Source organism: Onychostruthus taczanowskii, unplaced genomic scaffold, assembly GCF_017590055.1.
Source record: "Onychostruthus taczanowskii isolate IOZ18803 unplaced genomic scaffold, ASM1759005v1 scaffold9, whole genome shotgun sequence".
In the NCBI taxonomy this organism is placed as follows: domain Eukaryota; kingdom Metazoa; phylum Chordata; class Aves; order Passeriformes; family Passeridae; genus Onychostruthus; species Onychostruthus taczanowskii.
The window spans coordinates 7,426,788-7,454,513 of NW_024506993.1; the positions used below are offsets into that span (position 1 = coordinate 7,426,788).

The 27,726-nt window shown below is 42.2% G+C and overlaps 1 protein-coding gene across 1 annotated transcript in view; it reads right to left on the reverse strand.

Moving 5' to 3' along the window:
- PTPRG (protein tyrosine phosphatase receptor type G) overlaps window positions 1–27,726 on the reverse strand; it is a 395,992-nt gene that overhangs the window by 62,313 nt on the left and 305,953 nt on the right. The window contains exons 9-13 of the mRNA XM_041425638.1: window positions 20,034–20,218; window positions 17,977–18,085; window positions 16,233–16,282; window positions 13,099–13,894; window positions 6,334–6,466 (exon numbers count right to left, since the gene is read on the reverse strand). Coding sequence (XP_041281572.1) covers window positions 6,334–6,466; window positions 13,099–13,894; window positions 16,233–16,282; window positions 17,977–18,085; window positions 20,034–20,218 — 1,273 coding nt within the window. The remainder of the gene's footprint in view (window positions 1–6,333; window positions 6,467–13,098; window positions 13,895–16,232; window positions 16,283–17,976; window positions 18,086–20,033; window positions 20,219–27,726) is intronic.

The window sequence follows — 27,726 nt, forward strand, 5'->3', positions numbered from 1 at the left end:
CTGGGCTCAGCTCCCCTGCAGAAGGGGACAATAAAATCCCTGAGCCAACACCATGAAGCGCAGCAGCAGCAGCAGCAGACTCTGGTTTGGTATTGGGCTCTACCTGGGGCTCTTGCCCCAGGCTGTGTCCTGCTGGATGAAACAGCACAGATGCCTCCAGAGAAGTTTTCATATTGATTTTCCTCATAAAGGAAAAATGATGAGTGCTGAAAGTATGGTCCCAACAGCCAGAACAAGCAACCAAAGGCTGCCCTGAGCATCTGGCTTGAAAGTGAGGGCCTGACGTCAGCAGAGAAGATGAGGTTGGATCCCAGAGTAGGATAAGAGGGAGCTGATCACAGGTCTGCTCCCTTTTAATGAAAATGAGCAGCATTTTGAGATACTAAACACAGAAGGGCCTAAGATTCAGTGCCTTTACCTCTGGCACTGGCAAAATCACACACAACCTGGATCTTCTGCAGTAAGAGCTGAAGTGCTTTTCCTGCATTGCCTGGATTGAGAGCAGATCAGAGGGCTCCAGATCAGGCTAGGCTGCATCCCATTTACCTGGCAGTGATCTGCCCTGTCCCCATCCCTCAACATATGAGACTAAATGTTGCCATTCCCAGAGGAAAACAAAGGCACACCTTGTTCAGTATGAGCAAGGCACAGCTGGGCACTGAAAAAAGAGATGTAAGCTGCGAGAAGTTTCAGGTATGCCACTCACCTCCACGTCTACCCTTGTCTCCCTGGGGAGCTGCCTGTCTCCAGGGAGAAGGGAAGTCTCTTGTCCTTGTCAATTCTCCTCAGTGCCTGTGGTGACACAAGCTCTGGGGCACTGCCATCGCCAAGATGAGCACAGGTGCCTGGATGTGTCCTCAGGCGTCGCTGAGGACAATGTTGGGGTGGGCATCCCCATCCATCCTTCTCATTCCTGCCCTGCGCTGGTCCCTCAGTTGTGCTGGTACAGCTCTGTCCTGTTACTACATGAACCAGACTGGGAGCTAATCTGGTTTAAATCAGGACATGAAAACTCCTCTCATTTTTTTAAAAGTTTTTTTTTTTAAAAAACATGGATTATTTCACAATCCAGCTCCTCACATGGTTGTACAAACATTTGCAATGGGATCAGAGAGGGCAGAACAAGGGCAGGAACAGAGGACCCTGCCTGAACTGCTGCTGCTGAAATAAATACTCATGCAACTGCATCTGAGGCATTCTTAAAATTAACACCCAGGGTCTCAGAAAGTGTTACCACTCAACATCCTCCATAAGTGAGAAAATGAGAAGAATCACAAACATTTTAGAGTAAGCTGAAAGAATCTTTTATCATTGTAAGCAAACAATTTTACAATGGTCTGTAAATTTGCAATGTTCCTTTTCCAATCAGTACAGTAGATGAACAACACATTGTGTACTCATAAAATAAAACCTAGAGATAGGTTCAAATAACAATTTCAGCACTTTTTACAACCTGGTACAGGCAGAAGTCTTTTTTTTTTTCCCCAATTAAATTTTAACACTCTCTTAGCTAAGCAGCTGTGCAAGATCCCCAGAATTTAACACCAAAAGGTAGTTTTCTGAGGCATGGTTATTAGACATGGTAAATATGAGGGTTCTTTATGTCGCAGCTTTTGTTGCTATAATACAAGGTGATTTACAAATACAGCTGACCAACCTTCTTCATTGCTATTTCACCAGTGTCAGAACTCAGATGCTGAAATATTGAACACCTGAGCTTGCTCCCAGTGAGATCTTTGCCACGGAGTTCAACAACAATACTCTCAACCCGTAAGTGACTTGGCCTGAGGTCCCACAGAAATCAATGACCAAGTCAGAAAAAAGAGCACATCTCCTAGTGCTCAGTGTGATTTCTCCTGCACAGAAAGGTACTACCAGAGAAGTACAAGGCTCTGTCACAGAACTTGTCCCAATGATTCTGTTCAATTTGACAGGATGCTTAATAAAAACTTAAGAAAACTCTTGCCTACTAAATTCTATAGGGTTTTGCCTTAGCAAAATTAAAGACATCTTTTTCCCAAGCTGTCTCATACGCACACAAAGCTATAAAACAAGCAATGCAAGCTTGCTTGCTCTTTAAAAGGCAGCAGCTGCGTTGTTCCAAAAATCCCCCTGAAAGTAAACATATTAGCACTGTATAAACAGCTTGATTTAATAAGAAATGCAGTACAATATTCCCACTTTGTCTTTGGGATCATGATGTTGATTGTGGCAATAATTCAAGGTGAATTATGGTATCTGTTCAGAAGAAAGAAAAAGAAAACTCTCCAGCTATAGTCATGAATGAATTTCTTCCTCTTAGCTGAAAATGAGAAATGGCTATAATTTAGTTCTCATTTAAAAGTTGCTGTTGGCTAAACTCTAAAATCTTAATTGCTTCTTAATATTCTCTGCTTATTTTTTCCCTTTGAAACCACAGTCTATAGAACTGTAGAGTTTAGATTAAAAATCAGAACGAAAAACAAAGAGTGGAAGGTTACAACACTCTCCTAAAATATGTTATTTTCTCCTCAAAGGACAAAAGTTGCTGTGTATCAAAATATTTCAGCTGATTTCCTGACTCTAGTCACCCTCCTGCACCTGTGTGAAGATGAAAGTGACACTGACCCTGGGTTTATCCCTAAGTGTCAATACTCAGGACTAGTTCAATTTGCTACAGAATATAGTGGAAGTTGTAGAAAAGACATGTTTCAAGCCATATTACAGTTCAGCATCCTATAGGAACTCATCTTGCTGCAAAAAAACTGAAGTCACACTCAATCCCTAAATAGTTTGGAGGTCACTACCAAACACACCCTGCAGTTCTCAGAGCTCATAGCAAAGGCTGTGAGAGTAACAGTGGCAAAGACTGCAGACAATCCAAGTCAGATTTTATACTGACCTTGAAGATCTGCAGATGGATCTCATGATACTGAGTCTGGGTATAAAATCACAGATGAAAAACAAATGCCCAGAAATGCAAAAATAAAGCGTTTGGGAAACAGCACCTCATGACACCCACGTTTTAATGGGCTCTAGACGAGCTAGCAGTGCTCCAGTGAAGGTCCTAAAATCCCAGGGTACAGTTTTCAAAAATACTCAGTTGTTGTCCCTACAGCACACAATTTCAGGAACCAGTACGAGGAAAGAAAGTAGAAAAAGAAGCACCATTGCGCCACTGCAAAAGTGAATGGTGAATCCATATGGTGAGCAAAACAAGGATCTGGTCTCCCCACCTTTTCTGTCTGCTAAGACTCAAATTCTCAACTTGGCGCTAAAAGAAATCAATTAAGCACTAGAGGTCCTGGGAGCAACAGTCCCCTTCATCATGCCCATGACAGCTCAAGGATCAGCCAGGCCAGCCTTTCCTCAAGAGGAATCAAAGATGCACGGAAGCAAACTGAAACTGCAGCATCATTGTCCCTCCTGCCCTGGGAGCCCAACTACCAACAGCCCACAGCGGATGTCGTGGCTCGTGGTCACCCTGTGATTGTGCTCTCCTCATTTTTCTGGGATAAAAGGCAGCACAATTTTTGCAGCTTCATTATGGTGACCTAGTTTATCTTCCACTCTACCAACTTAAAATCACACAGGCCTCTTTGTGCAGCAGTGCCATTTAAAGTACTGAATCCAGGAAACTTTAGTGAAAAGGTAATTCAGAGCTCTGCTTGCCTGCAAGTTCCCATCCCTTTTCATTATCGAGATGGCCACCACACAAAAAAGATGGAAGTGACCCTTTCTCTTCAACATTAGTCATATTTTTTCACCATTTGTCCAGGATCCACATGAAAAAGGAACTGAGAACAGCAAATTACCTCTGCAAATAAGTGAGTCTTGTTCAGAAATGGCACAGATAATTTCCAAATATATTCAGTTACAAGAAGTCTCTAAAACACAGCATGGAAACTCAACAGATGGAAAAAGGAAATCTTCATCAAACAATGACAGTCTCCTTTTCAAATAAAGGGAACAGAAAATGAAGCTCCCTTACAAGAAGTCTTCACAAAACTTGTTTCTTTGTTGTATCACGGAAGGAGCCACAAAGAGACCAAACAAAATTAATGCTTTGCCAAACCTTCCCAAGCAACTTCTCTAACTCCTTATTTTGGATAATAGGGCACTGATGAGATGGAACAAGCAGAAGGCTCTGCTTCATTGTTCCACTTATGTCACCACTGGCCTCAAATCATCTAATTCCACAAATGCTCAAAAAAGCAAAAGCAAAAATAAAATTTGTTTTACCCTCACAATGCATTGCCAAGAGCAACTATGTCTCTTCTGTTTCCTCTAGTTCTCTGAGTTTTGATTTATAATGTTTTTTTCTAACACCAAAACAAAGTACTGCTGTGCAAGAAAAGACCCCTTGGTCTAGCATGCCTGTCCCCTTGAGGGTTATCCTTTCATCACAAGTGTTTCTCTGCTGTGCACTTCAATACCACGTTTCCCTTTCTGAAATATCTGTCTCGAACTCGTTTTCATGCCAGTTGCTTTGATGGTGTTATTCAGCAAATTATTCCATATGTTGCCCATAACATCTTAAGCTAAGTATTTTTTTCTGAAAATGCAAATTACTGCTCCTTTCAAACTTCTGAATTAGAGTCTGCAATGCTTCAAAATCTCTTTTTTCCCTCACTTTAAAACACTCACAGAGGTAAACATTTTATTTTTTTCCTGAGGAAATGCTGTGCTGCCGCTTCAGTGACATGGTCTGCACAATGTGAAACATTACTTGGAATGATTTGTGTTCTGATTGCTTGTTGATTTATCCTAAAACACGTGTATGCTTAATACACTCTCTGTATTTGTTGAAAATCCTCAGAACTACACACAGATTATTTGAAGGCAGTACATACGTCCTCTCAAATTTGTTCCTTTATTTCTTGCTTTATATTTATCAAAAAACTTTTGACTGCTACATGACATAATTTCCATGTCTCTATTAATTTTTAATCTCCACCAAAGAGTATCTTTTCAAGGATGGTATTGTTACTCTTTGAGCAAATTAAACACAAATTTTACAATTATTTCTCTTGCTCCACTAGTGAAATTGCAAAGAAACAGAAATGTTTTGCAAACAATGATAGTACCAACATTCTTCTAGATAATAGCTGTTAGCATTGTATTTCAAAACCTTTCTGCCTTAGAAGAGCATTTTGTATCAACACTAGATAAATACTACTAATCTTTCATCCCAGTGTTTTGAGATAGACCATATCCTTCCAGGACTTGCCTGTGAATATGTGAATGTGATCAAGTTCAGTACACCAAATAAAGACAATATGTATTGAAAAAACAGGATGATACAATGAGATCTTTAGAACCTTTCCTATTTCAGCTTTTGTGAATATAACACTGCAATTTTTATTCACCATCTTACTGCAATGATGTAAATTACTTACAAATGTTAATAGAAATTATTTTCACAAGACTATTGCCATCTACTTATTAATTCTTTCAAATGTTGTCAGCCTCAGCAACTGGGGCAACTAATTGTCAGCAAAATGGGTGTATTGAAAAATAGCTTGGTACTTTTTAAAATAGATTCTGCAAATATAATGATCAATGGGCTGGTATTTCCCATCAAAGCTACTTAATCCCAATTAATCAGATTTTGAAGTAATTCCTAAATATCTTATATGTGGCTTATCCCTGGTTAATGTTAACTTCCAGACAAATTAGGTGCCTCTGGGTTCTGATTTTGACATGAGCAAGTGCTCCAGGGTTTAGTTTACTCTAAATCAAATGGAGAGGGATTTGTTGATGCTAATCCTGGTCTCCACCACTGCACCAATGCCCACTGGTGTGAATGACAGTGTCTCTTTGTAAGAGGCAATCTTTACTTTCAAGACCTTGCAGGCTGCACTTCTGAACTCTTCACCAATGCTAGAGAGCATAGCTGTGGAATGAGAAACAAGCTTACCCCACTTTATTGAAGAACAGTCAAAGGAAGGAAAGAACTGCATAAGTATACACAGGAGGTTTGTGGCACAGACTCCCATGAAACCAAGGCCAGTCTAACTGGGATTTTCTCCCACAACCACCTTTCCTGAAGGCCATGACAAAGATAATTTTTTACAGCTACTTTAGAGGGACTAATTTTGAAAATATTTGTCACCATTACAGCTGGCTTTACCACTGGTAGAACTCTACCAAGCTCATTTTCATGACAAAAATCAGTATTTAAGACAGCTGAATAGTTAACCAACAAAGCTTTTCTAGCACCCAGAGAACTATCTAATGCATCCATCACCGTAACTTCTAATAAAGTAACAAAACACAGGACAACATTAAAAACACCACCTGGAATGTGTTTCAAATCCTAATCAGTTTCCATTGATAAGGGAACAAGCTCACCTCCAGTAGACAAGCACAGCGATGAGAAGAATGAGGCACACGAAGGTCAGTGCTGAGACCACAATGAGCGGGATGATCCATTCCATTTTACCAGGAGAAGGTCTCGTGGCCATGCTGGAGCTGTTCTTGCCAGCTGTGTGTTAAACACATAACAAAACAAATCACTGGGTGGAAAAAAGAATTACTGTATGGAAAAATGTGTAAACAAAACAAATAGCTTATCCCTTTTACATGCTATGAGTAAACAGAGCAGAGATCCTCTAACTGCAGGGCGGGACTCCATTTGTCTTCAGTCTGAGACATGAGAGCACAGAAGTATGGTGTTTATTGCCACATATGGCTAGGATTTTACTACTGCCTGTAATTACGGTCTCTTAGACACTTTTAGGACTCTTTCGTGCAAGCACCTATTATCAGATGTAGAGTATCCCACTGAGCCAATGCTGTGCTCTGTCACCAGTGTTTGCAGATAAATGTACTCTGTTTCTCAACAGTGCAGGACAGCCCTGTTTGCAAAGCTCAGTGTAATACTTTGCTTTAGAAATAAATTTCTTGGTAACTATCTTAAAATAAAAAATCCTCAACATGTTGGGTGTCATGTCACATCATTTGCAGAATTGTCACAATCTGGTGGGTTACTGCATATGAAAGCACTTTTTAGCATATGGATTGTCAAGATGGGTGGATGAATGAATGGATAGGATGTGTTGTAACTGACAGAAGAAATCATTATGCCACAGCTTTTGAACAAAATTAAAGTTCGTCAATACCCTGAGATCTGGCTGAGTTAACTCCACTTCACTTTTTACATGACATCTCACTAAAATTATTGTATCATATATAAGATGAATATCTAGAGGGTCTGCAAGTACTGGAGCCAATGAGCATAGACACTGCACCAGTGTATTTCAAAAGACATCTAATTTGTGCAAATTCATGTAGACTTGATGAATAAATTGTTTTAGACAGAATGATAAAAGGAAAATGCAGAAGTGGATTCCATATCTTATCCATGTTTCATAACAAACAGGCAGTGGTTGATCAATACCTGTCAACAGGACATAATGGGAAAGGATTAGTACAAACAGCTTCAGATTTCAAGGAGGATTGAAACATGCACACTTGACTTCTACTTTTAAGCCTGTGTGAGTCTTTCCTTACCAACATGCTTCCTTGCCCTCATTCAGTATTGTATTATCATAGCCTCTGAAACTGCTGCAAATCCTACCAGAAGAACATAATTGCCTTTTCACCATAGGCAGGCAAAACACAGATAATTGGAAGTCACCAGATGTCACATAACATGAAGTCATACTCTATTTTAATAGCATTTAGATGATACTCCTCCATAGGCAGGAGTAAAATTCAACTAACGTGGAAGTAAAGGTTAATTGTAAATGCTTTTGCCCGACTGCTGAAAACAGAGCAAGGCTGCAGGCTGCTTCAAGCCCAGCAAGAAATCTTCCTAGTTTTGAGAACTAGGCTGATAGAGGTAATGCCCTTTAGGAAGCAGCCTAAATGATGTGCTAATCAGAAGGATGTTTGGGGGAAGTGAACGTGCACTTTGATTGAAGATCTTTGAATTCCTTGACTAGCAAAGAATAAGGAAAAGAGCAACCCCCAAATTAGAGCAAAGGCTTATTCTCTCTATTTGCCAAACTTATGAAATGCTAAGTCTTGAGGCATCAGTTATTACCAGTGCATTTCAAATCATTTAAGAGCAGGAAAAAGTGTAAGCCTGTGAAGTGTTACTAATCAGAATACTAAAAGAGACAAGGCAGAAAAGCACGTGATGTAATGAAACTTTGTAGGAGAGCCAAATAGTCCCACCACCTTATATCCATTAGGGTGTTGCTTCAGTTCTCTCCAATGACAATATTCTGTTTAGTTTTACCTCCACATCTTTCAACACAAAACCATATGTTTCTGTTTGCATGGGAAGAAAATTCAATTCTATTGTAAGCACAGCATGGGCTGGAGTCCCAATGCACACTGTTAAATTCTGCAGTGCTCACGATGCTCCTCTTAGTCAGTCTAGTGTGGAAAACACACAAATCTGCCCCTGCCAACTCCCTCTACCACAGATGTGAGGAGAAGAAAGTGCTCAGTATGCTGAGTGCCAGAATAGCAAATACTAACACTGATGGCTGGCCCTGAAATTCCAGTTGGGAATGCCCAAGCAGTTATGTGTTTCAGAAGAAAAGACATAGTTCCTGTGCTGGCTTTGAAGAAAAAGTCTAAGGTGTTTTCCACTGTTTAAATAATGTGTTGTGAGAGCTTAAACAAACCAGTGCCAATAAAATTTGTACAAGAATGGCAGCTGGGGCCAGAGGTAGAGCAGTGCAGCTGGAGAGCTGGTGTCTGTCTTGAGTGTCATGGCAGAACAGCCTAAGAAAAGCCAGCATGCTGGAAAAAGATGAAATAAAAACACACACACAAAGACAGATCTGGGTCTCTACAGTTTCCTGTTCTCCCATAAAACAAAACAGTATGAAATAAAAAAATAGTCACCATTTCATTCTTTTCCAAAGCAAGAATGTCAAGCCCTGGTAGTATCAACAGCATATCCTTGTAACAGTGCACACCATAAGCTGTACTTGGCAGGGGATGGGGGAAGCTTAAAAAACGGACTAGGAAACTCCATTTTTGCTAAGAAATGTAAACAGTTTCCAGTGGCATATGCCTTCGTTGAATTAATTCAGTTTGCCTTTTACTGGCTTGGAATTCATCCCAGTAGGAAGAAATAAAAATTATTACAGCATATCTGTTTCAGGAGGTCCCACATGATACAAGTCCTGGCACAACTAAACCTACTCCTGTGTCTGGAAAAGTCCATAACTTCTGTGAACCACCCATTCAGCAGTTCCACCCAGGCACTGGATGGATGAGTCCTGGCACAGGGAGTACTGGATGGCATCAGGCAGCCAGGGAGGCTCTGGCAGTGCAATTCTTGTGTAAAGGTCAAGGTAAGAAAGAGGCATTCTAGAGTTTGTGAAATGTGCTTTTTTTCTGCGTATTCTTGGAAAATGGTTCCTGAGAAAAGAAACATGTTTATTTCCCTAGAGTAACACTGCTTGCTATAATAAGTACTATATAACCTATCTACTTTTATCATTCCTTGCCATTGCACAAACTGCCAGGACAAAGTTCTGTTTGTTGTACCATTTCAGATACCATTAACCAAAGAAAAGCCCTGCAGCTGAACTGCCTCAGACCACAGGGTCTCCAAAGAGGAAGTCAGCTTGCTCATATTTCCCTTGAGTAAATGAAGTTATGAACTTATACAAAGGTACTAATTAATTATGGAAAATAATATTGGCCATATTATTAAATGATGAAAAGGCTTAAAGAAGCCATGTTTCTTAAAGAAGTATTATCTTTGATACTAGTTTGTATCATGGTGCAGCTGTTACCCCCTATTTCTTCAAGGCCCTCCTGCAGTATTCAGGCTAACAGGCTGTGCACTACTAAGCATGGCTTTTCAGTGCTTTGTAACAGATGCCAATCACATTTATTCCTATATCTGAAAATCATAGTTTGCAGGCATTAAATAATTCAATTTTTTTACTTTCAAGCCATTCTGCTGTTTGCTCTTGTAAGTTGCCATGTATATCTCTGCAGATATTTAAAAGCTGTCTGGACACCATGCTGATTAAAGTGCTGTAGGGAACCCTGCTAGAGCCAGGAGAGTGGACTAGCTGACTCCAGTGGTGCTTTCCAACCTTATACACTCTATGATTCTGTGTGAAAATGGCTGAAGTGCCACATGAAAATACAGCTTAATAATCCTTGCTGCAGATGGAGAAGAATTACACAGATGTTTAATTATGCTAATGAGGTAATCTCTAAAAGGCTTTTGTAACCTCAGACCTGGCAAAGACTGCTCTAAATCCCAATATTCAGTCTTTGTTAAATGCATACATCAGGCTTGAAATTTAACCCTGCACATCAAGATCTCTCTCTCTAAAATGCCCTCTCATGGGAGGAACTCAGCAGAGGTGGGTGAGCACTGAGGGATGGGAGGACCTGGCTGAAATTCGGAAGAGTCAAACCTGTCCCTCTGTCCTCAGTCCCAGCTCACCACTCAGGCTTTTGCCCCTACCCCACAGCTATTACTTTGCTTGCAACACTATAGTTGTAAACGCCAGTAAAAAAAGCACAAAGGACCTGTTTAATTGTCTGGTACAATCAACCAAAATTCTGTGGGATAGTATCTGCTTTAGCCTGATTAAACTGAATCATCCTGGGTTTCATCTTTTCCCCTTGCTTCTTTTCTGTTTTTTCCCCCTCCCTCTTTTGTGAGAGTATAATTTTAATTGCTGTTTTTCTGATTTTCAGGTTTCAGAGACACAGACAATGCTGAGCAGCTGTGTGTGTAACAGTAGCAGCTCAAAAGTACAATTAGTCTAATGTGGGCACCAAAACAGAGAAAAGGATGATCAGAGAAATGAAAGAGAAGAATGCAAGCAAGCATTCAGTGACAGAAGACAATCATTAGCATTGGCCAATACCACAGTCAGAAAGAGGCCAGTGCCATTTGGAAAGTAATGACATGGCCTCAGGAGAGGTGTGTGTGTGTATGTACGTGTGAAGTAAGCACTAAAAGAAAATGAGCCTTGCTGCACTAATTGGCCTCGCACTTTCCCTGTAATTTCTCATGAGTTCCCTGTTCTCTAATCATGCACACTCATGAGTACTTCCTTCTTCAGTTATCTCCTTACAACTGCTAATTTGATGCTATGTAATTAATTTTACAAATGTACATTGTTATGAAACAATTTTCTACTCTTTAACTTTCTACTCTTTCTAAAAAAACATTTTTGAAACCTTGACAGCTTTTAAAATCCTGCTTTTAAAAGATGCAGAAGAGAAAAGATGCCAGAAGAAAAGATGCATCTAAAAATGTTTCTGCCCTCATATTGGGACAGAGTAAACTGCAGAGATGCTTTCTGCTTACTTTGGAAGTGGCCTTAACAGTCTTAGCTGTGCTGCTGCTCAGGAATCCTTTCAGACACTTCTGGCAATGCCCCCTTGTCTTGATTTCAGGCTTACCTTGTTATGGAAAACCTTTAAGGCCCTTTCTCACAGGAAGAGGTCTTGCTATGGCTGGAGTTTCACTGAACTCAGCTCCTGGCATGAATTAGGTCAGATCTGTCTGTATGAATTGCAAATTTCCATGTTACTGGGGAAAACAATTAAGCTGAAGCAACTAGTCTTAGGCATTGTACTAGTCTAATTTATCAGCCTGAGTCTTTGGTAACCTAGATCCAGCCTGGAGCAAAGCTCCTTCTCCTGCATTCCCAAGTGTCTTCTCACAGGGTAGCACTCCCAAGTGGCCTCCTTCCTGACCCAAAGGTGATTAGGGCAAGCGAGATTGAAAACTGCCTGACAGGCATCTCAGACCATATTCAGTGGGTATACTGGCCTTTGAAGGTTTTCAGCTGAGGAGTAAGAAAAACAGCAGTGTATTTAAAACAAAAATCAGCACAACCTGTTGTAGGTTTCTCAGCTTCTGCATTGTTAATCTGATCTCTGACAGAGCAGTTATGATTCACAGCATTACAGACTGGTCAGCATTTCTGTAATAAATGCTATTAAAGACTGGATTTAGCTTAGTTTTTTAAACTGGTTCTGAGCTATAACTGAATGCACAATATCTGCATTTTTGTGTTTATCAATGTAGGGAAAAATAAATATGCAAGGCTTTTCCACACTACTTTACAGCAGCTTTGATGGAAAAAGAAAATTATAAAACACTCTGCAGATTAGCAAAACAAACAACAGTAGTAAAAACCTCCCAGAAACAACAAACAAAGAAGTACACTATCTCATAAATGCGGTGGTAATACACATAATCACTCAAATAAATGTCTAATAAATATATCAATCTAAATCTAAATAAATAAATCTCAAATAAATCCCCATGCATGTACTCCATTTGCCTCCTGCAGTTTTCCTCACCAGTGCCCGGAGCTCCCCAAGCAGGAACATGTGTGGACATTCCTCACGGCGCATTGGGAGCACCATGAGGGACCAGCTTGCAGAGGCCTGTGCAGCAAACCCTGACCACACCAGCCTTGGTGCACATGCAGATCACCCGGGCAGGCTTCCAGGAGGTTGTATTTGCTGTGCACACACTGTGGAGCTGGTACATACATCCAGAGTTGGAGTGTACAGGAGCACTGGCAATTCTCATCAGGACAAATAGAAAATATGTGAACTCTGCCTAGTTAAGATTTTTTTTTTCCACAGAAAGTGCCTTGTTTTGGAAGACCAGAGAATGTAGGTTTTGTGTTGAGAAAGAAACTAGCAATGATCCTTGATTTGGGAGAATATCTCAAAGCCCAGTCAGGGAGAGTCCTGCAGATAAACTAAATTAGCTAGAAGCACATACACCAAACTTCCTATGAATGCCAGTTCAGCACAGCAGCCGCTCTTCCAAATTAATTTCACAGCTATAGTTCATTGTATTCCCCTCTTTCTTTTCAACAAAGTTCTTGATGTAGCACGTTGGGAGTGAAAATTTGTCCAGATTTTCTCTTCCAAAAAGCTACAAAGACCATGAATCTGTCCCAATAAAAGGATGTTCCTTTCCACTCTGCTCCCACCAGTAACAACTTGTGGGGTTGGGTCCTGTGACATACCTGCCAATCAGATGTAGCCAGACACCACAAAAATGCTGAACCTACTGGAAATCAGTAAGGAATTTGGAATGTATTTCCAACACTTACACTGGTAAAAACTGTTTCCCTGAAGACCACTCACCTGGGTTAATGGTGATGAATTTGTTATCTGAGGGATATTCCTCTGGAAACCTGTCCATCTTTGGAGGAGGATTTCTAGTTGTCTCTGGTCTTCTTGGGATCTTGCCCAGGTACAGTTCGTCGGTGAACGCTGGTGGCACTTGGGTGGAAGGGAGCAGCTGGGGCTGAGTGTCGGCTTCGACAAAGCTCTCCTTCTCGGCACCTCCAGCCGTGGGGGCAACGTTTTGGTTTGGCACTTCTCCCGGTAGGGTTTTATTCCCTTCGTCCTCAGCAGTCCTGTTGGGGGAAGCCACGGCCACGCTGGGCTCTGTGCTATTGCGCGCCTCCGAGGCTGCCGTCGCCCTGCTTTTTTCCTTCTTTTCAGCATCCTTTTCTTCCTCTTCCTCATGCTCCCGCTCCCCATCCTCGCTTTCACTCTTTTCATCCTTCTCCCCCTCCTCGGCTCCCTCGCCATCCTTCGTCAGCGCCGAGTCCCGCTCCGGCCCTGGGGAGGCGGCGGCGGCCTCGGTGGTGGCCACCACGGCGCGGCCGGCCTGCTTGCTGGGGGCGGCGGCCGCGGGTAGCCGCGTGGGCCACACGCTGCTGGGGAAGGAGGAGATGCCCCCGCCGCTGAAGCCCAGCCCTGCCAGCAAGGTGCTGGTCACCACGGAGGCCACGGTGGCCTGGCTGCCACTGGAGGAAGGGCCCATGCCTGTGGCCATGGACACAAAGGAGAAGGGGAGTCCCGAGGAAGTCCAGGTGGAGGAGCCGGAGCTGATGGGAGCCATGTCTGCTGAGGAGGCAGGAGATGCTGTGGGCTTGAGGAGATCATCGGCAGCACAGGGGAAGAAAACACAGCAGAAAGCATCAGCAGGGGCCCAACATATCACTTGGGGTCATTCTCTTGCTTTTCCCTCCCTTTTCACACACATGCTAGCCTCCTAAAACCAGAGATCCAACACCAGGTGGATGAAAGGCTGAGACAGGGCAGAACATGCCACAGAGCTACCGCAAACCACAAAGAGAGGAAACCTCCCTGCCTTCACCACATCATCATTAAAACCCTCTTTATCCTTATCTTTATTTTACATCAAGACCTTCTCCTCCCACATCACTACTGACTTGTGAGTAACGTTTCCTCATGGGGTGAGAAGAATGTAAAGCAGTTTAATGAGTTCAGCTGCATTACTCACAGTGCTTTAATCCTCAGAATACAGGAGTTTAAAAATACAGTGTTACATAACAGCTGTCCCAAAATAATGGCTGCCAACGTGAGCATCCATGGCTGGTGGGGCTGCTCTGACAAGGAACTCTGGCTCTTCCCACGCACATTGTGAGGGCCTCAAAGGATACTATTTTTATTGCCTTAATTTACCCACCAGGATTATTCTCATAAGGACTGGCGTTGCTGTGAGGCATTGCTCTTAGAAGTTAGGAAAGAACTGCAGCATGGCCAGCTGGGCACTGCTGCAGGACTTGGAGAGCATCAGGAGCCCTCCAGCAAGCCACCACCACGTCTGCCAGGACCTTCAGGCTGTGACACTCATGTTTTCCACATCCACAGGACTCTCCCTGGCCACCTCCAGTGAACAAAAGGCAGGACTGGCAGTGCCTGCTTCTCTGAGAGAAAGCAGGTGATGAACTATGGACTTTGCATCCTCTGCACCCTGCCAATATTATTCTAATGTCAACCCACTGCATGCAAGAGGGTCCTGCACACGTGTGTGCTCTGCTGTAAACAAAACCACTTAGTATACACACAAAGAACTAAACCTTGGTCTGTTCATAAAGAACTAGTCCTGAATTACATGTGGAAAAAGAGACTGAAATGAACTGTCTAAAGACAAGGAATAATTCTGTGGAAGAGCTGTGTCAGTGGTTCCTTTGGGCAACCTGACCATTCTCCCTCTCTGAATTACTGAAAAATGTCTCACATTACTGAATTCATCAGCAGTATGACCATTAGCTGGAAATGTACACACCAGACGAGGACAAAAAGGGTTAAATAGGTGCTGCTGAACATAGAAAAAAATGTAAAATGTTTATTTTGGAAACTGAAATTTGTAACTTTAAGGTATTTCTGCATCTCTCTGCAATTCCTGGGTTCAGTCAAGCCATATAGTTGAAATGCTGCAGCAAACCAAGCAAGGCTGCTTTCTCACATTATTTTTGACCAGCTGCAATCACAGAGAACCTGACATCTCAGATGAAAACCTGTGCTTTAGAGATTTCAAGCCAAAACTTTAAATAAGCATCTAAACTTTCAGATACTTATCAATCTGAATCCCTAAGGCACTGTGAGATTTGCTTTTTGCTGGCATGAATAGTCACAAAGCTGGACTGAGTATTAAAATTTGACAGCAGATTTTATATATCTAGAATATCTCTATACATCATTAAACAAACATAAATCATTCAAATGCAAGCTTTGTATATGCTATTTGCTTACTAGGGAGTATATCAAACTGGACTAGAATAAAACCAGAAGCAATGTACTTAGAGTAAATTCAATAGTATGAATCCAGCCCATAAATCTGACTGAACAACTCAGTACAATGGATGCCAAGAAATTTAGGTTATGGATACTTTATAGTTTATTTATATTAAATAAACTAATGAGATGGTTTCAAAACTGAAACAGTGTATTCCACTTTTACTGTAAATGTACCAACATTTCTGATTCTGGAACACAAAAATTGGCCTCAGTGACTTGGTACAGTCTCACCCGAATTAAAACAAAACAAAGACATTGTTCAGGCTTTGTTCACACAGTAACAGGTATCCTTAAAGCACTGGAAGAATGCTGTGTGTGAGGCCTTATTTCAGTTGCATATACTTCTGCTCATGCAGTTAATAAAATAAATTAAATTTATTTCCACAGCCATCATTAAGATGTTACAAATCCCCTCTAAATAGGTTGAATACAGATTGAGGAAAACTTTTTAACACTTGATTCTCCAGTGGTCAAATCCTCTCAGAGAATGAGGCTAGAAAACCATTTCATATTGGAACTGTATTTTATGCTATAAATCCTTCTGTGACAGGTCTGGACACCCTTTCCACAGGAAAGCTGGGTCCTGCTGCAGATTTTCAACATCGTGCTGCCACCTGGTGGGAAACGTCCCCAAATCCCCACTCCCTGAACCCACGACTTACCACTCCTGTCTTCACAATTCGGGTCCCCTCGAAAATTCGAGTGGTGTTAGCTGGGGAGGGAAGAAGAGCAGAGCGTCAGGGCAGGGGAGGAGGCAGAGGAACAACTGCTAAACCATTGCTCACTGCAGAACACAGGTACAGGGCTCAGCCTGGAGCAAAGGCAACTCAGCTCTTTGGGCATTACTCACTCACTCTGCACTTGTGTCTAAACACAGACTTGCTTCTCATTAATTACTCAGGCCTGGAAATGCCAGCTTACTGACAGAAAACAAATTCTCTCCTTCAACCACAAGCTGGATGAAACATCCTGACTTGCACAGGAGGCAAGAGTAGCTTGATGATAATAGTTTTTTTCTGTCCTTATAATATTATCATTATTTATTGCTATATATTTGAACTACAACTACCATTAACCTCTGATAAATGTTTTGAAAGCTCAAGTGGATTAATTTTCTAGGTTAGATATTGGGTCCAGGCAGAGACTAGAACAGCAGCTCCTTTTTGGGGACTTGTAGGAGGAATCACATCATCTGCTCCCACTGCATATGTGTGTATCACATCCACTGCATTGAATACTGGACAAGAGCTGGGCTGGAGTATCCAAAGAGTATCCTACAGAGCTGCCAGTAATAATTTACTCCTAACTGTGATTAAACAGTTATTGTAGGCAAATTTCAAAGAATTTTCCATTCCATCGTCTAGTAAAAGAAAAGCAATACACCAGTTTCTAACTTCTGCCTGGCACTTAAAAGTGAAGCCTAAAACACAGTGCTGAGGTACCAAGAACAGAGCTCCACATGAGCTGTGACTTGGACAGGACATTTGTCTGATCCTGCTCTCTCTGCCACCACAACAGAACTAAACCATCTCCAGAGCTTGACATCCCTCAGACACTAAATGCTAGCAAAGCAGGATCAAAACCCCTATACTTTCTGAAAATTACACTGAAAAATACCCATATCATTTTGTTCCATATACAGCATCAGATTCAAGTGACAACTCTTTGCTTCATTCTCAGGATTTAAACTTTTAACTCTCTGCTTGTTTTATTCCTCCATTACCCATTTTGAGGTTTATGCATGTATAAGCTGGAGAGGGAGGGAACAGTCTCATTGGAGGCAAAATTTGCCCTACTTAATAAAGAATATCACAATAAATTCCCAGGAAGGAGCAAAACTTTAGCACTTAAAAAAACTCTAAAATAATCAAGTCCTTCTACCAAATCTCAGCTTTACTAGATCTCTCCAATAAACTTAAAAGGAAATCTATGACAAAGGACAGCTTATCATCTAGTTATTTTGATTTTCTTTAAATATGTATGTTTTGGAAATCACTGAGGTTGCGTGCATGGTAAAACCTGGATGTCTCCACATGTGGTTGTCAAGGTAGGACTGATCTTCTTTCCTCTTTACATAAAACAGACACAGAGCAGACTCACAGTCTGTTATAGCTGCGCCTCTGATGCATAAGCAGTCTCTGATGAATTTGTTTTAGAAAACTAGTACCAAAAAAAGCTCTGAATTCTCCTAAAACCTGACAAAACCTGACAGTGAGAGGTGTAGGCAAACCCTCTTCACTGGAAATGAGATTCAGATCAAGTCACCAGCCACAATATGAAATTAGCATTGTCTACATGCATTCAAATATCTTCTGAAACAACTTCACACCATATTGCACTCTGCAAAGAAAACATTAAACAAACAGAGAATAGTTCAATGTAAAAATTTGTATGTGGTTTTTTTACCTTGAAAGAGCATAGTCTGGCTAAAGTCACTACGCATTTCATTTCGGCAAACTGCTTGAACTCTGAACAGATAAAGGATGTCAGGTGAGACATGGCTAATGATGGCCTTCTGTTTAAAAAAAATAGATATTATTCAGTTTTTTACCCCCACAGTACTGTCCAAGATCAGTTTGAAATATATAAAGCATTGTGCTAACACAGAACATTTATGCCAGGTAAGACAAGCTATATTTCTACACAAAAATATTCAGTGGTTCCCTGGAGAGGGCAAGACTGAAGGCTGAAGGGATGCATCCAGACACTGCTGACTCTGCCCATGAGAAAGAAATGAACATGTCCCACATTTGTTTTTATGACAGTCTTCATGCCTCAATGTCTCTGCTCTCCTCAGAAGAACTTAAAACTCAAGTAATTCACCTTTTACAGCAATTATAATAACATTTTTTTAGGTGGAGAGCCATGTCCCAAACACAGGATAAGCCCAGAAAAGTCACTGCATATTCCAACTGACTATTTTGCAACAAACTGGCTAAGGCAATTTGATGCTGGTTTGCTATGCAACATGATGGCTGAGCATCCTGGGCTGGGATATCCCTGCTTACTCCTAGACCTGAGAGTTGCCTTAGTCCACAATCACATCAGTGCACAGGAGGAGCTACATGAGTCACTTGAAATACTTGTTATCTCCACAGCAAAACACTGTCTAGCTCTGACTCAAGATGGGACAGCCCAACTGTATCTGCCAGAGTACTGAAAACAATCTTCACTTTCCTCTGAAAATGGGTTTCTTCTTCTCTTGCCCCTAAAATAGACTAAGATGTCATTGCCTTCTTAACCCAAAACTCTGCTGAACAGCGCGAGGTCTCACTGCAATTTATTTCCAAGCTATCACTCCATCACATCCCCCGCACTTGTAATTATTTCTTTTACATAAAACAGGATGCTTTCATGGTGTCCACCTCATTTTTGCTGATTAAGGCTCTTCTCCTTATACCTGATTAAAAAATCTCCCTTAAGAGTATGAAATTATGACAAGAGAGAGGTTACAATACATCATAACCTTGGGTGCCTTTCAATGGATTCCTTTCTGATTTCATGAGGCAGATCATTCCCTAATGTGACCCAGATAACAATGTCTAGTGGGGAAATTGGAAATATAAATGGAAATGAAGTAAAAGAAGCTTCATCTAAGGGAATAAGAGAAGCATTATTGTATAACTGATTGAATGGGCCCAGAGGACTGTGTATTTGAAAAAAAAATATGGTAACAGTCATTAGGAATAACACTGTGCTGCTGCATTTTTCATGTGCATATACAATTACTGATTTCATTATTCTAGAGGCTTTCTTTGATTAACAATAAATGGAGGCCTTTCAAACCTGAATATGTCACTCTGGTTTTATATGCAGAGAATGTTAAGGACCAGTACAATACTTGCTTCCACTTAGACAAGAATGACAAGCAGATGAAATTCTAAATGGAGGAGATAGAGCAGTGTTTCCATCTGTGCTGGAACTGTCTTGCTCTTCTCTCTTTTTCTCACACTGCCAGATGTAGGCAGTGCTTGTACAGGGCCACTCCAAAATAATCTTCAAGCCCTGACTATGCAACTCCTGCCTCTGGCAGCACTTACTGCCAGAAACTGCTCCAAAGCCTGCAAGGGGCTATGCACAGTGAAAAGCCTGAGCCCAGGAAGAGATTTTGGGGGATCAGACTTTTAATGTGAAAATCTGTAAGTTGAACTCAAGCCAAAAGGTATTTAGAGCCTCACCATTTCCCGAGCCAGCTGCTTCTCAGCAACACTACATGAAAAAGTGTCTGCAGATTCAGTCCTTCATGCACTCACATAAACTATAAATTCACACTCCAGTGTTTGGGTAGCCTGTTAGGCAACGTTCAGCTAAGGCTGAACATTTAAATAGCAATTCATCGTGGGCCAAACATTAGCCTGCCTATAAGGTAACAACTGCTTTCCTCCTCTACCCTCTTCTACCATGAAAATAACAACATAAGGATAGCTTGATACATATGTCTGGGGTTGGTGCTGTGCTTTTACCAGGTCCTTGTCACTATCCTTGGTGAAAGTCTTCTCCTTTTCATCTTCATTTTTAGTCCAGCTGTATGAGATCATGTAGTTCATGATTGGAGGGTGGTAAATGGTTTCTGGTTGGTTCCAGGTTACCAGTAGCGCTGTCCTGTTCACAGGCTGCACTTTCATGTTGACTGGAGGAGTGCTACAAGCTGAAAAACAGAAGGAGAAAAGATGAAGCTCTTCTAAATAACTGAGAGAAAACAAACAGAATGAACAGTGCCTCACTCTAAGAGCTAGGTTTTTTTCCTTTAATGCCCTGGCCTACAGTAACAGCTTAGACTGCAATCCACTGAGACCAATGGGATTTAATACCACCTGCAGCTGCTTTCTGTTCTCCTGAGTAAAGTGAATGAGAGAATCCATTCTCTGCAGGCAGGTTGCTTAGCTCTCCACTTAATTCTCAGTCCTGACATTTGTACCTACTCTTTAACTTGGTGATTTAAGAGCTCTGCACGGGAACATTAAGAAATACAGTAAACCTGATCCCCAGCTTCCCTCATCCCCACCCTCCTGCTGTTAAGGTGTAAACACCCCAATGTGCTCTGCTGGCCCTGGAAAGAGCTGAAACCTCTGAAAATGGCACTATTGGGTCAGTAAATGGCACTAATGTCATTCTGGTGCCATTGGGTCAGTAAATGTTCCCTTGTTAACCAAGTACATTTTTACAGTTATTTTATATTCCTCTTTCTATCTTTCTTCAAAGACGCTCAACAGTTTGTCAGTAATGCATTACGAGCACAGGGAAGGGTGGCTCTTTGATGGCCTTGGCCATCTCTTCCGAGCAGAGGCAGCCCCAGGCAGCCCTGCCCTCCTAACCCTGCCTGCAGCCTGGAGGCACAAGTCATTTCCCAGCCACGCCTAAGTCAGTGGGGACATCAGCACAGCTTAACCTCTGGGAAAAAACACGGTTTCTGCTTCCAGCAGAACCAAACCCAAAATTCTGCAGGGCAGACCAAGCCCAGGCATAAACGAGCCCGGCCCCTGGAGGAGCGGGGCACGCACAGTCCCCTCGCAGCGCTGAGGAAACACTTTTCAAGGAGTTGCCATGGAAAGGTCCGGGTAGGGATGCACAACACTAGATGGCACTCACATGCTGTGGGAAAACTGCATCATCTACTTCCCAGCTATAAAGAGTTTAGATTTTTTTTTTTCCCAAGCTTTAAAAATCACGTTTAAAATACCCAATTCAGGGCAGATTCTCACATTCTTTTTTCTCAGTATAAACCCTGAACCAAGGAAAATCACTTGCAATGATACCTAAGCACACGTGCCATGGCAAAGGAGCTGGTCTCTTCTGGCAAAGTGTCACCCAGCCCATCAGGCTGACACTGTTTGCAGAATTATTCTTCCCAGTACGACTTTTCCTCTTAAAGCCAACACATTGAGCTTGTTTGCACTCTGCAGGTATGTGACTGCATGTATATTTGGCCACTATTTCACTTCTAAAGAGTCCTGGCAGCACTGAAGGGGAAATATGTCTATTCCTATGCCTGGACTTGCAGGTTGGCCAAGCAGCACTGCTGTTATATTACCAAAATAGCTACAGTTCTTAAATAAAAATGATTAAATGCTTTAAACACCAATATTACCAGTACAATAGAAAAATACCTGTCAAATGCATTTGTGCAGTTATAACTCACATTTTGTAGCTAGCTGAACAAGACAACATGAATTGCAGAAATATGCTTTGGCAGGAAATATCACTGATATTTGCTCTTGCCATGAGGGGTAACAATCCTGCAGCTTTTCAGTAGATCCTTCTGCTCAACCCAGAAGGATGATCCAGCAAAACAAACAAACCCTACAGTATCTGAAAGCATTGAATAAATGTATGTGAGTTTCTATTTGCACCAAGCTGAAGGGATCAAAGCAGCATTCTGCTGTCATGCCACAAAGTCAGAAGCCACACAACGGCTTCCCTCTGGCTCCCTCCTGGCTCCCCAAAGCACAGCATGAAGGTGGCCAGGACCTGGATGAGATGGGACAGCCAAAAGCCACCCCTGTTATCACTATTTACAGAGTTCCTTGATCTTTGGTATGCCTCTCCATGCTCACCTCTTTCCGCTGAGATGGTCAGATCAATTCTCCCTGACATCACTGTTTATTGATAACTGCACCAATAAATCATAACTGCCCTCTCTGACGCCCTTTGTTATCACAGAATTACACTTCAAAATGCCAGGCCAGCCTTTACTGCTCCACCTAATCAAATCCCATCAGAGACAGAGCCCAGGGTGAAGCACTACTCAGACCTAAAACTCCTACCCAGTCCTTGTCCTCCAGGAGGACATGCAGAGATTTATATATTTAAAGTAATCATGCATCAAATTGTTTTAGAAATAATTCAAGCAGGTAACCTTCCTGAGAGACAGAGAGATCTACCTTAATTGCAGCAGCCCTCTGAGTGGTGTCTGGTCAGCTGCTTTTCACACAAGGACCACAAGCCACCCCCGGGAGAGGGGGCTGCCATGTCCCCAGTTCTGTGCCACTCCCTGTAGCCAGCCTGGATTCCATGTGGAACAGACAGGGAAGTGGGTATTTCCCAAGGACAAAAAGGAGACCCACAGGCTCAGAGTCAGGAGACCCTCCCTGATCCAAGGTCATGAGCACTTCGAATCACCTGAGTGACTGATGACTTCACTGAGGACAAGCCTCATTCACAGCCAGATAAAATGAGGCTGAATTTACAATACTGTGATTTCTCAGTAAATATTACAAAATTTTAATGACTTTGTATGACTTGGTTCAATTTATTCCAAGGCACAGAGCAGTATCTGAAAAACCTGGAGTAATTTAGTATTAAACAATCTTTTCTATTCAACTGCATTTTTTTTAAACAGCTTATGAATGGGCAAAAAAAGATTTTTTTTTTTTTAATAAAATGAAACATATGGTTTTATTAATTTAACTAAACCTGCTTAGGACACAATGGAATAAAGAAACATTTGAACCAATAATTCAATCTGATGATTTAATTAAAGTGATACATAATAACACAGTGAATGTCTGAAAGGCAAGGAAAAAATGTCCAATGATTTGACCATCTATAAAACAACTGGCATTTCACAGAGATCTAATTTTTCTTTCAATACTCTCTGTGCCTTGGATTTTTCAAAGAAGATTAAAAGAATCACAGGCTAAAGGACCTTTACTGATTTTGTGAAATGTGCAGCTGAAGAAGAGATAGAAATGCAGGAAGAGGTTGGGACAAGGAAGGGGAAGTTCAGTCAGGACACACTAAAGAGAAACTCAAGCTTTTTGCTTTTTTTTTTTTTTTTTTTTTTTTTTTAATAAGACTAGTCTTAAGAAAAAAGAAAAGCCTGTGAATTCATGATTTCTTGAGAAAAAAAAAAAAGACCCAAAACCAATAACCAGCATTATTACACACTGAAATAGCATCTCAGCTAATTTTAGGAAAAAAATATTACTAATGCTCTGTTTAAAACTCAGATCCTGAGGGATATTAAAATATTGTGTGGGCTTTCAGGATGCCTTTCTGTGGTGTGTGCAATCCTGAGCAGATACCTGCACAGGTCTGGCAGGACACCAAAGCCACTGTGTCCTGGGCTAGCAGCCCCATGCCAAGACTTGTGGAGACACAAACCCCCAGCTGGGGCAACCAGGCCACATCTCAGAGGCACTGAACAGGCAAGAGCCCTTGCAGTACCATGGTCATGTCCCACTGCAGGCACAGACATGCCCTGGACCTCTTGGAGGGAAAAAAACACCCTCACTTTCCTGTCAGGGATGACCTGAACTGGGACAACCTGGCAAACAAGCCAGCTCCTGCCTTCTGGAAAAGTCCTGAAGAGGCAGAAGCCTTGCACAGGTGCATCTGGAGGAAGCCCCTCTGACCCAGCCCAGGCAGCCTCAGGGCTCTCCCAGCTGCTGGCCACGTGTGGGGCTGCCCAGCAGCTTGACCCAGGCTTTTCTCTGCAGATCAGCCCACTGGAGAAGGCAGGGGAATCCAGCATCTTGGCCAGCCTCATCTTCCAGGGCTCACTCAAGCCTGGACAAAAGCTGTTTGCCACTGGCAGACGAATGCAGCATGCTGATACAGTCATAAGCACTGGGCAGGCCAGCCATACAGCAGAGAATGATTTTCTTCATGTTAAAAACATTCCAGTGGGCTGGAACAAACAAAATTAATTTAACAACTCTGCATTCATCTCTCCCATAATTTGATTTGTATGTTGTATTTGGCTACGTAACCTCCACAAGGCTTTCCTAACTGAAAGCCTGATAAAGCTTAATCCAAAAGCTCCTGGCAGCTCCATTTCAGTGAGTTGAAAGACAAAAAAGGGGTTTGTTGCTTGGCAAAAATTAATTGCTGATACTAAGACACACCCATGAATGCAGAAATGGCATGTAAGAGAATACTGAAGCATTTTAAAATTAATATTGTTCCTTAAAAGCAGCCTGTATTTCTCTTTCTAAGGCAGGAATGCAACACCAGCCAAACTTTCTGGGTTTCATCATACTTTTTGCATATGCTACCTGTGGTTAGGAAAAGACCTATTTAAGGAAACTTTGTGAGAGTGCAAGAAATTTGTATTCAGTTATGGCTTGTATACTTTCTCCCCGTAAAACAGGTCTTCATATGATGAATCTAGTTGCACTGGGCTCAGCGGGATTTATAAAATCCTCTAAAAATGTTCTAAGTTAGCTTGTCCATGCATAAAAATGTCACCACTTTAAAGGCAGTTATTTCTAGCTGTGCTATGCCCTCCTTTGAAAAATCCCACTCTCTACCTCCTGCTGAATGTCTCAGCAATGCAAAACTGCTGTTCCTCTCCGTGGTGCCGTGGGATACACGTTGTGTGCTGAAGCCCTGACAATTTTCAGCACAGAAAAGCAACGTGACAGTGAGATCCTGAATCCCTTGTGGTGACATGGGCATCTTCTAAGGCAATTCATACATGGAAGGGGAAACATCAGCATCAGGATGTGCCCATAGCATCTTACTGGCTCAGAGCTGCTCAGTGGTAACTAAAAGACAAGGGCCTTTTAGCTCTGAGAGGCAGCTCCTGGCTGTAAGGTGAGAGAGGCCTCATTTATTTTTCTTACTAGTCTGGATATGCAGGGTGATTCATTCAACAGGATGAGTGGCAGGGAACAGTGTCTCTCCCTTACAAAGCAGGAGCACAAAGGAAGGTAGTTGGGGCATTTTTTCCCCCATGCTCAGTAGAAGAGAAACTGAGAGGTCAGTGTGGGGGTTTCATGTCTTTCTTCACCATTGGGGCAAACAATTTGGTGGCCAAATTCTTGGGGGAGAGAGGGTGTTTCCTTCCCCTCTGCCCCAGCCCTGGGAAGGAGCTGGAAGGGCCAGTCCTGCAGGACAGATGTACCACATGCTGCTGTAATGACACCCAAGTCAGCCACAGACATCCCAGATGATTTCAGAGCGCCTGCAAGCTGAGCTCAGTGCCTGTGCTATTGCCAAAACACTGCACCAAGTTCATTCAGCCCTGTCACCCCCTGACTCCAGACAAGAGAAAAGCAATGCCACCAAAAGAAAAGGGAAGAAAAATACTTTCAACTACATCTATACCTATATACACACACATATATATTCCTTCTCATTATTAGATCCTCAAAACTTCAAATAAACCCTGAAATGCAAAAGTATGGGTTGTGCTGCCATGAGAAAACTCACACTTGCTTTCAGTGCCATGGAAAGGGAAGTGATACAGGGAAAGATTCAGCTGCATTGAACTGGTGTGACTCAGTGGAGGTGCTCAGGAAGAGACACCAATCCATAATAAACAAGAGCATGCTTTGGGCTGTCAGATTCAATCCCAGAGTTCAGCAAAGGCTGTGCTCCCAAGGGATAACAAATAAACTATGAAGATCATATGCACAGACAACACAGGCTTTAATATATCAGAAAGTGCTAAGAGGCATACTTATAACATTTTCCTCCTTCTTTTACTAAATGTTTGCAGTTTTTCAGCTTTGCTTTAGTGTACATTGTTGACTTCTCAGAGTGCTTATAAATGACATTATTAATACATAAAGATAATTGCTTTAAAGAGTAGCACACATTTTTCCTTTACCTTTGCCTGCACTTTGCCAGCAGGCATTGGCAGGCTCCGGAGCATGCTGTACACACAAATATTTGTGTTGATCTACTTCAATCCACAGGCAGAATGTAGCTAGGAGACAGACTATTTATCTTCCCTGCTCTTACCTTCCACTATGCTTCAAACAGACAGGGTTGTTGAGGTGTGAGGCACAGACCCCACACTTGTTTTATGAGCCCTGTGAAACAACCTGATGAGCAAATAGGCACATGGGTCCCTCTGACAGGGCATCTGGACATGATGGGGTTTGCCCCTCTGTTACTGGCCCATTTCCCAAAGTGTACACACAACCAGCATTTGGATTAATACTTGTATGGCTTTGTAGCACTTAAATTTCCATGTCATCACAGCAACACATCCTGTTTTACTGAAAGGCATGGACCATCAGATGCCACGCTGGGCTAAACTGATGTCCAACAAGGACCTGCCCTGCAAGTTTTGTGTTTGTATTGCACACATCCATGTGTGCACACAGAGGGTGACTTGTGTTTCAAATGTACACCTGTGCCCTTATTTACACAGTGTGTTTGTGCCACATGTGTATCACATTCAGGGCACAAACAGTATCAATGGGGAGAAAGAAGGAATGCCTGCCAGGACACATATTTGCTCTGTTAGCCAAGCTGACCTTTGCAATGTTCTGGTGAGGGCTGTTTGGCCTGGGGAGCACAGGAAGGATACAGCAACAGGGCTGGTAGAGCCTTCCAATACATGCCTGTGGGATGCCCAAAATCAGATTAGGAAAGCAGCTTTCCTTTCATAGTTTCTGGATGCTTTTTAAAGGATGAGCTGCAGGGACTCATGGTTCAAACTAAAATTAGTACTTCTGTGGGCTGAACAGCTGGGCCAGCAGGTAGGCAGTGCAGAAAGGAATTCCCTCCAGGTGTAAATGGAATAAATCATCAAGCTCAGCTCTTCCAGCTTTAGTGGCAGCTGTGAACCCAAACCACACCTACACTTTCACACTGAATTCCTCTTGCTCTCTTGGTTTGGACCCTTTATAATCTCTGAAGAAGTGTAAGCAGTGACCTACTGGTTATTAATAAATCTATTGATAAATTGTTCACTACATTCAGGCCCAGACACACATACTCCTCACATTACAACCACACATTAGTTACTACAGATGCAAAACAGAACCCCACAGAACAGAGCCATTGCAAGGGAAGCATGAGGTCTGTGTCAGTTTTAAGTACCACACCTTTTTGCATCTGATTCCCCCTCAAAATGGGTCAGTTTTTTTTAATGAAAAGCTTTGTGTTCCACCTGACCTGAAAGCCTCTGGAAGGCAGAAGCCTGTCCTTCCCTGCTTTTGCAGGACATTCTCCATGACAGCTGCACACATGAGGACCCAGCCAGCACAGCAGAGCAGCACAGGGCTGAGGTGGAAGGGATGAAATATGCAGAAGGAACACACTGATTTCTGCCCAAAATGTGCATTAAGCAGCCACTTGAGGCTCAAAAAGAGACTCTTGCAGCTGCAGGTGAGTACCTTTACCTGGAGCACTAAGGCAGCGGCAGATGGGCAGGTCTGCAGCACAAAGATGAAGGACAAGCAATGAGCAGGACAGTGT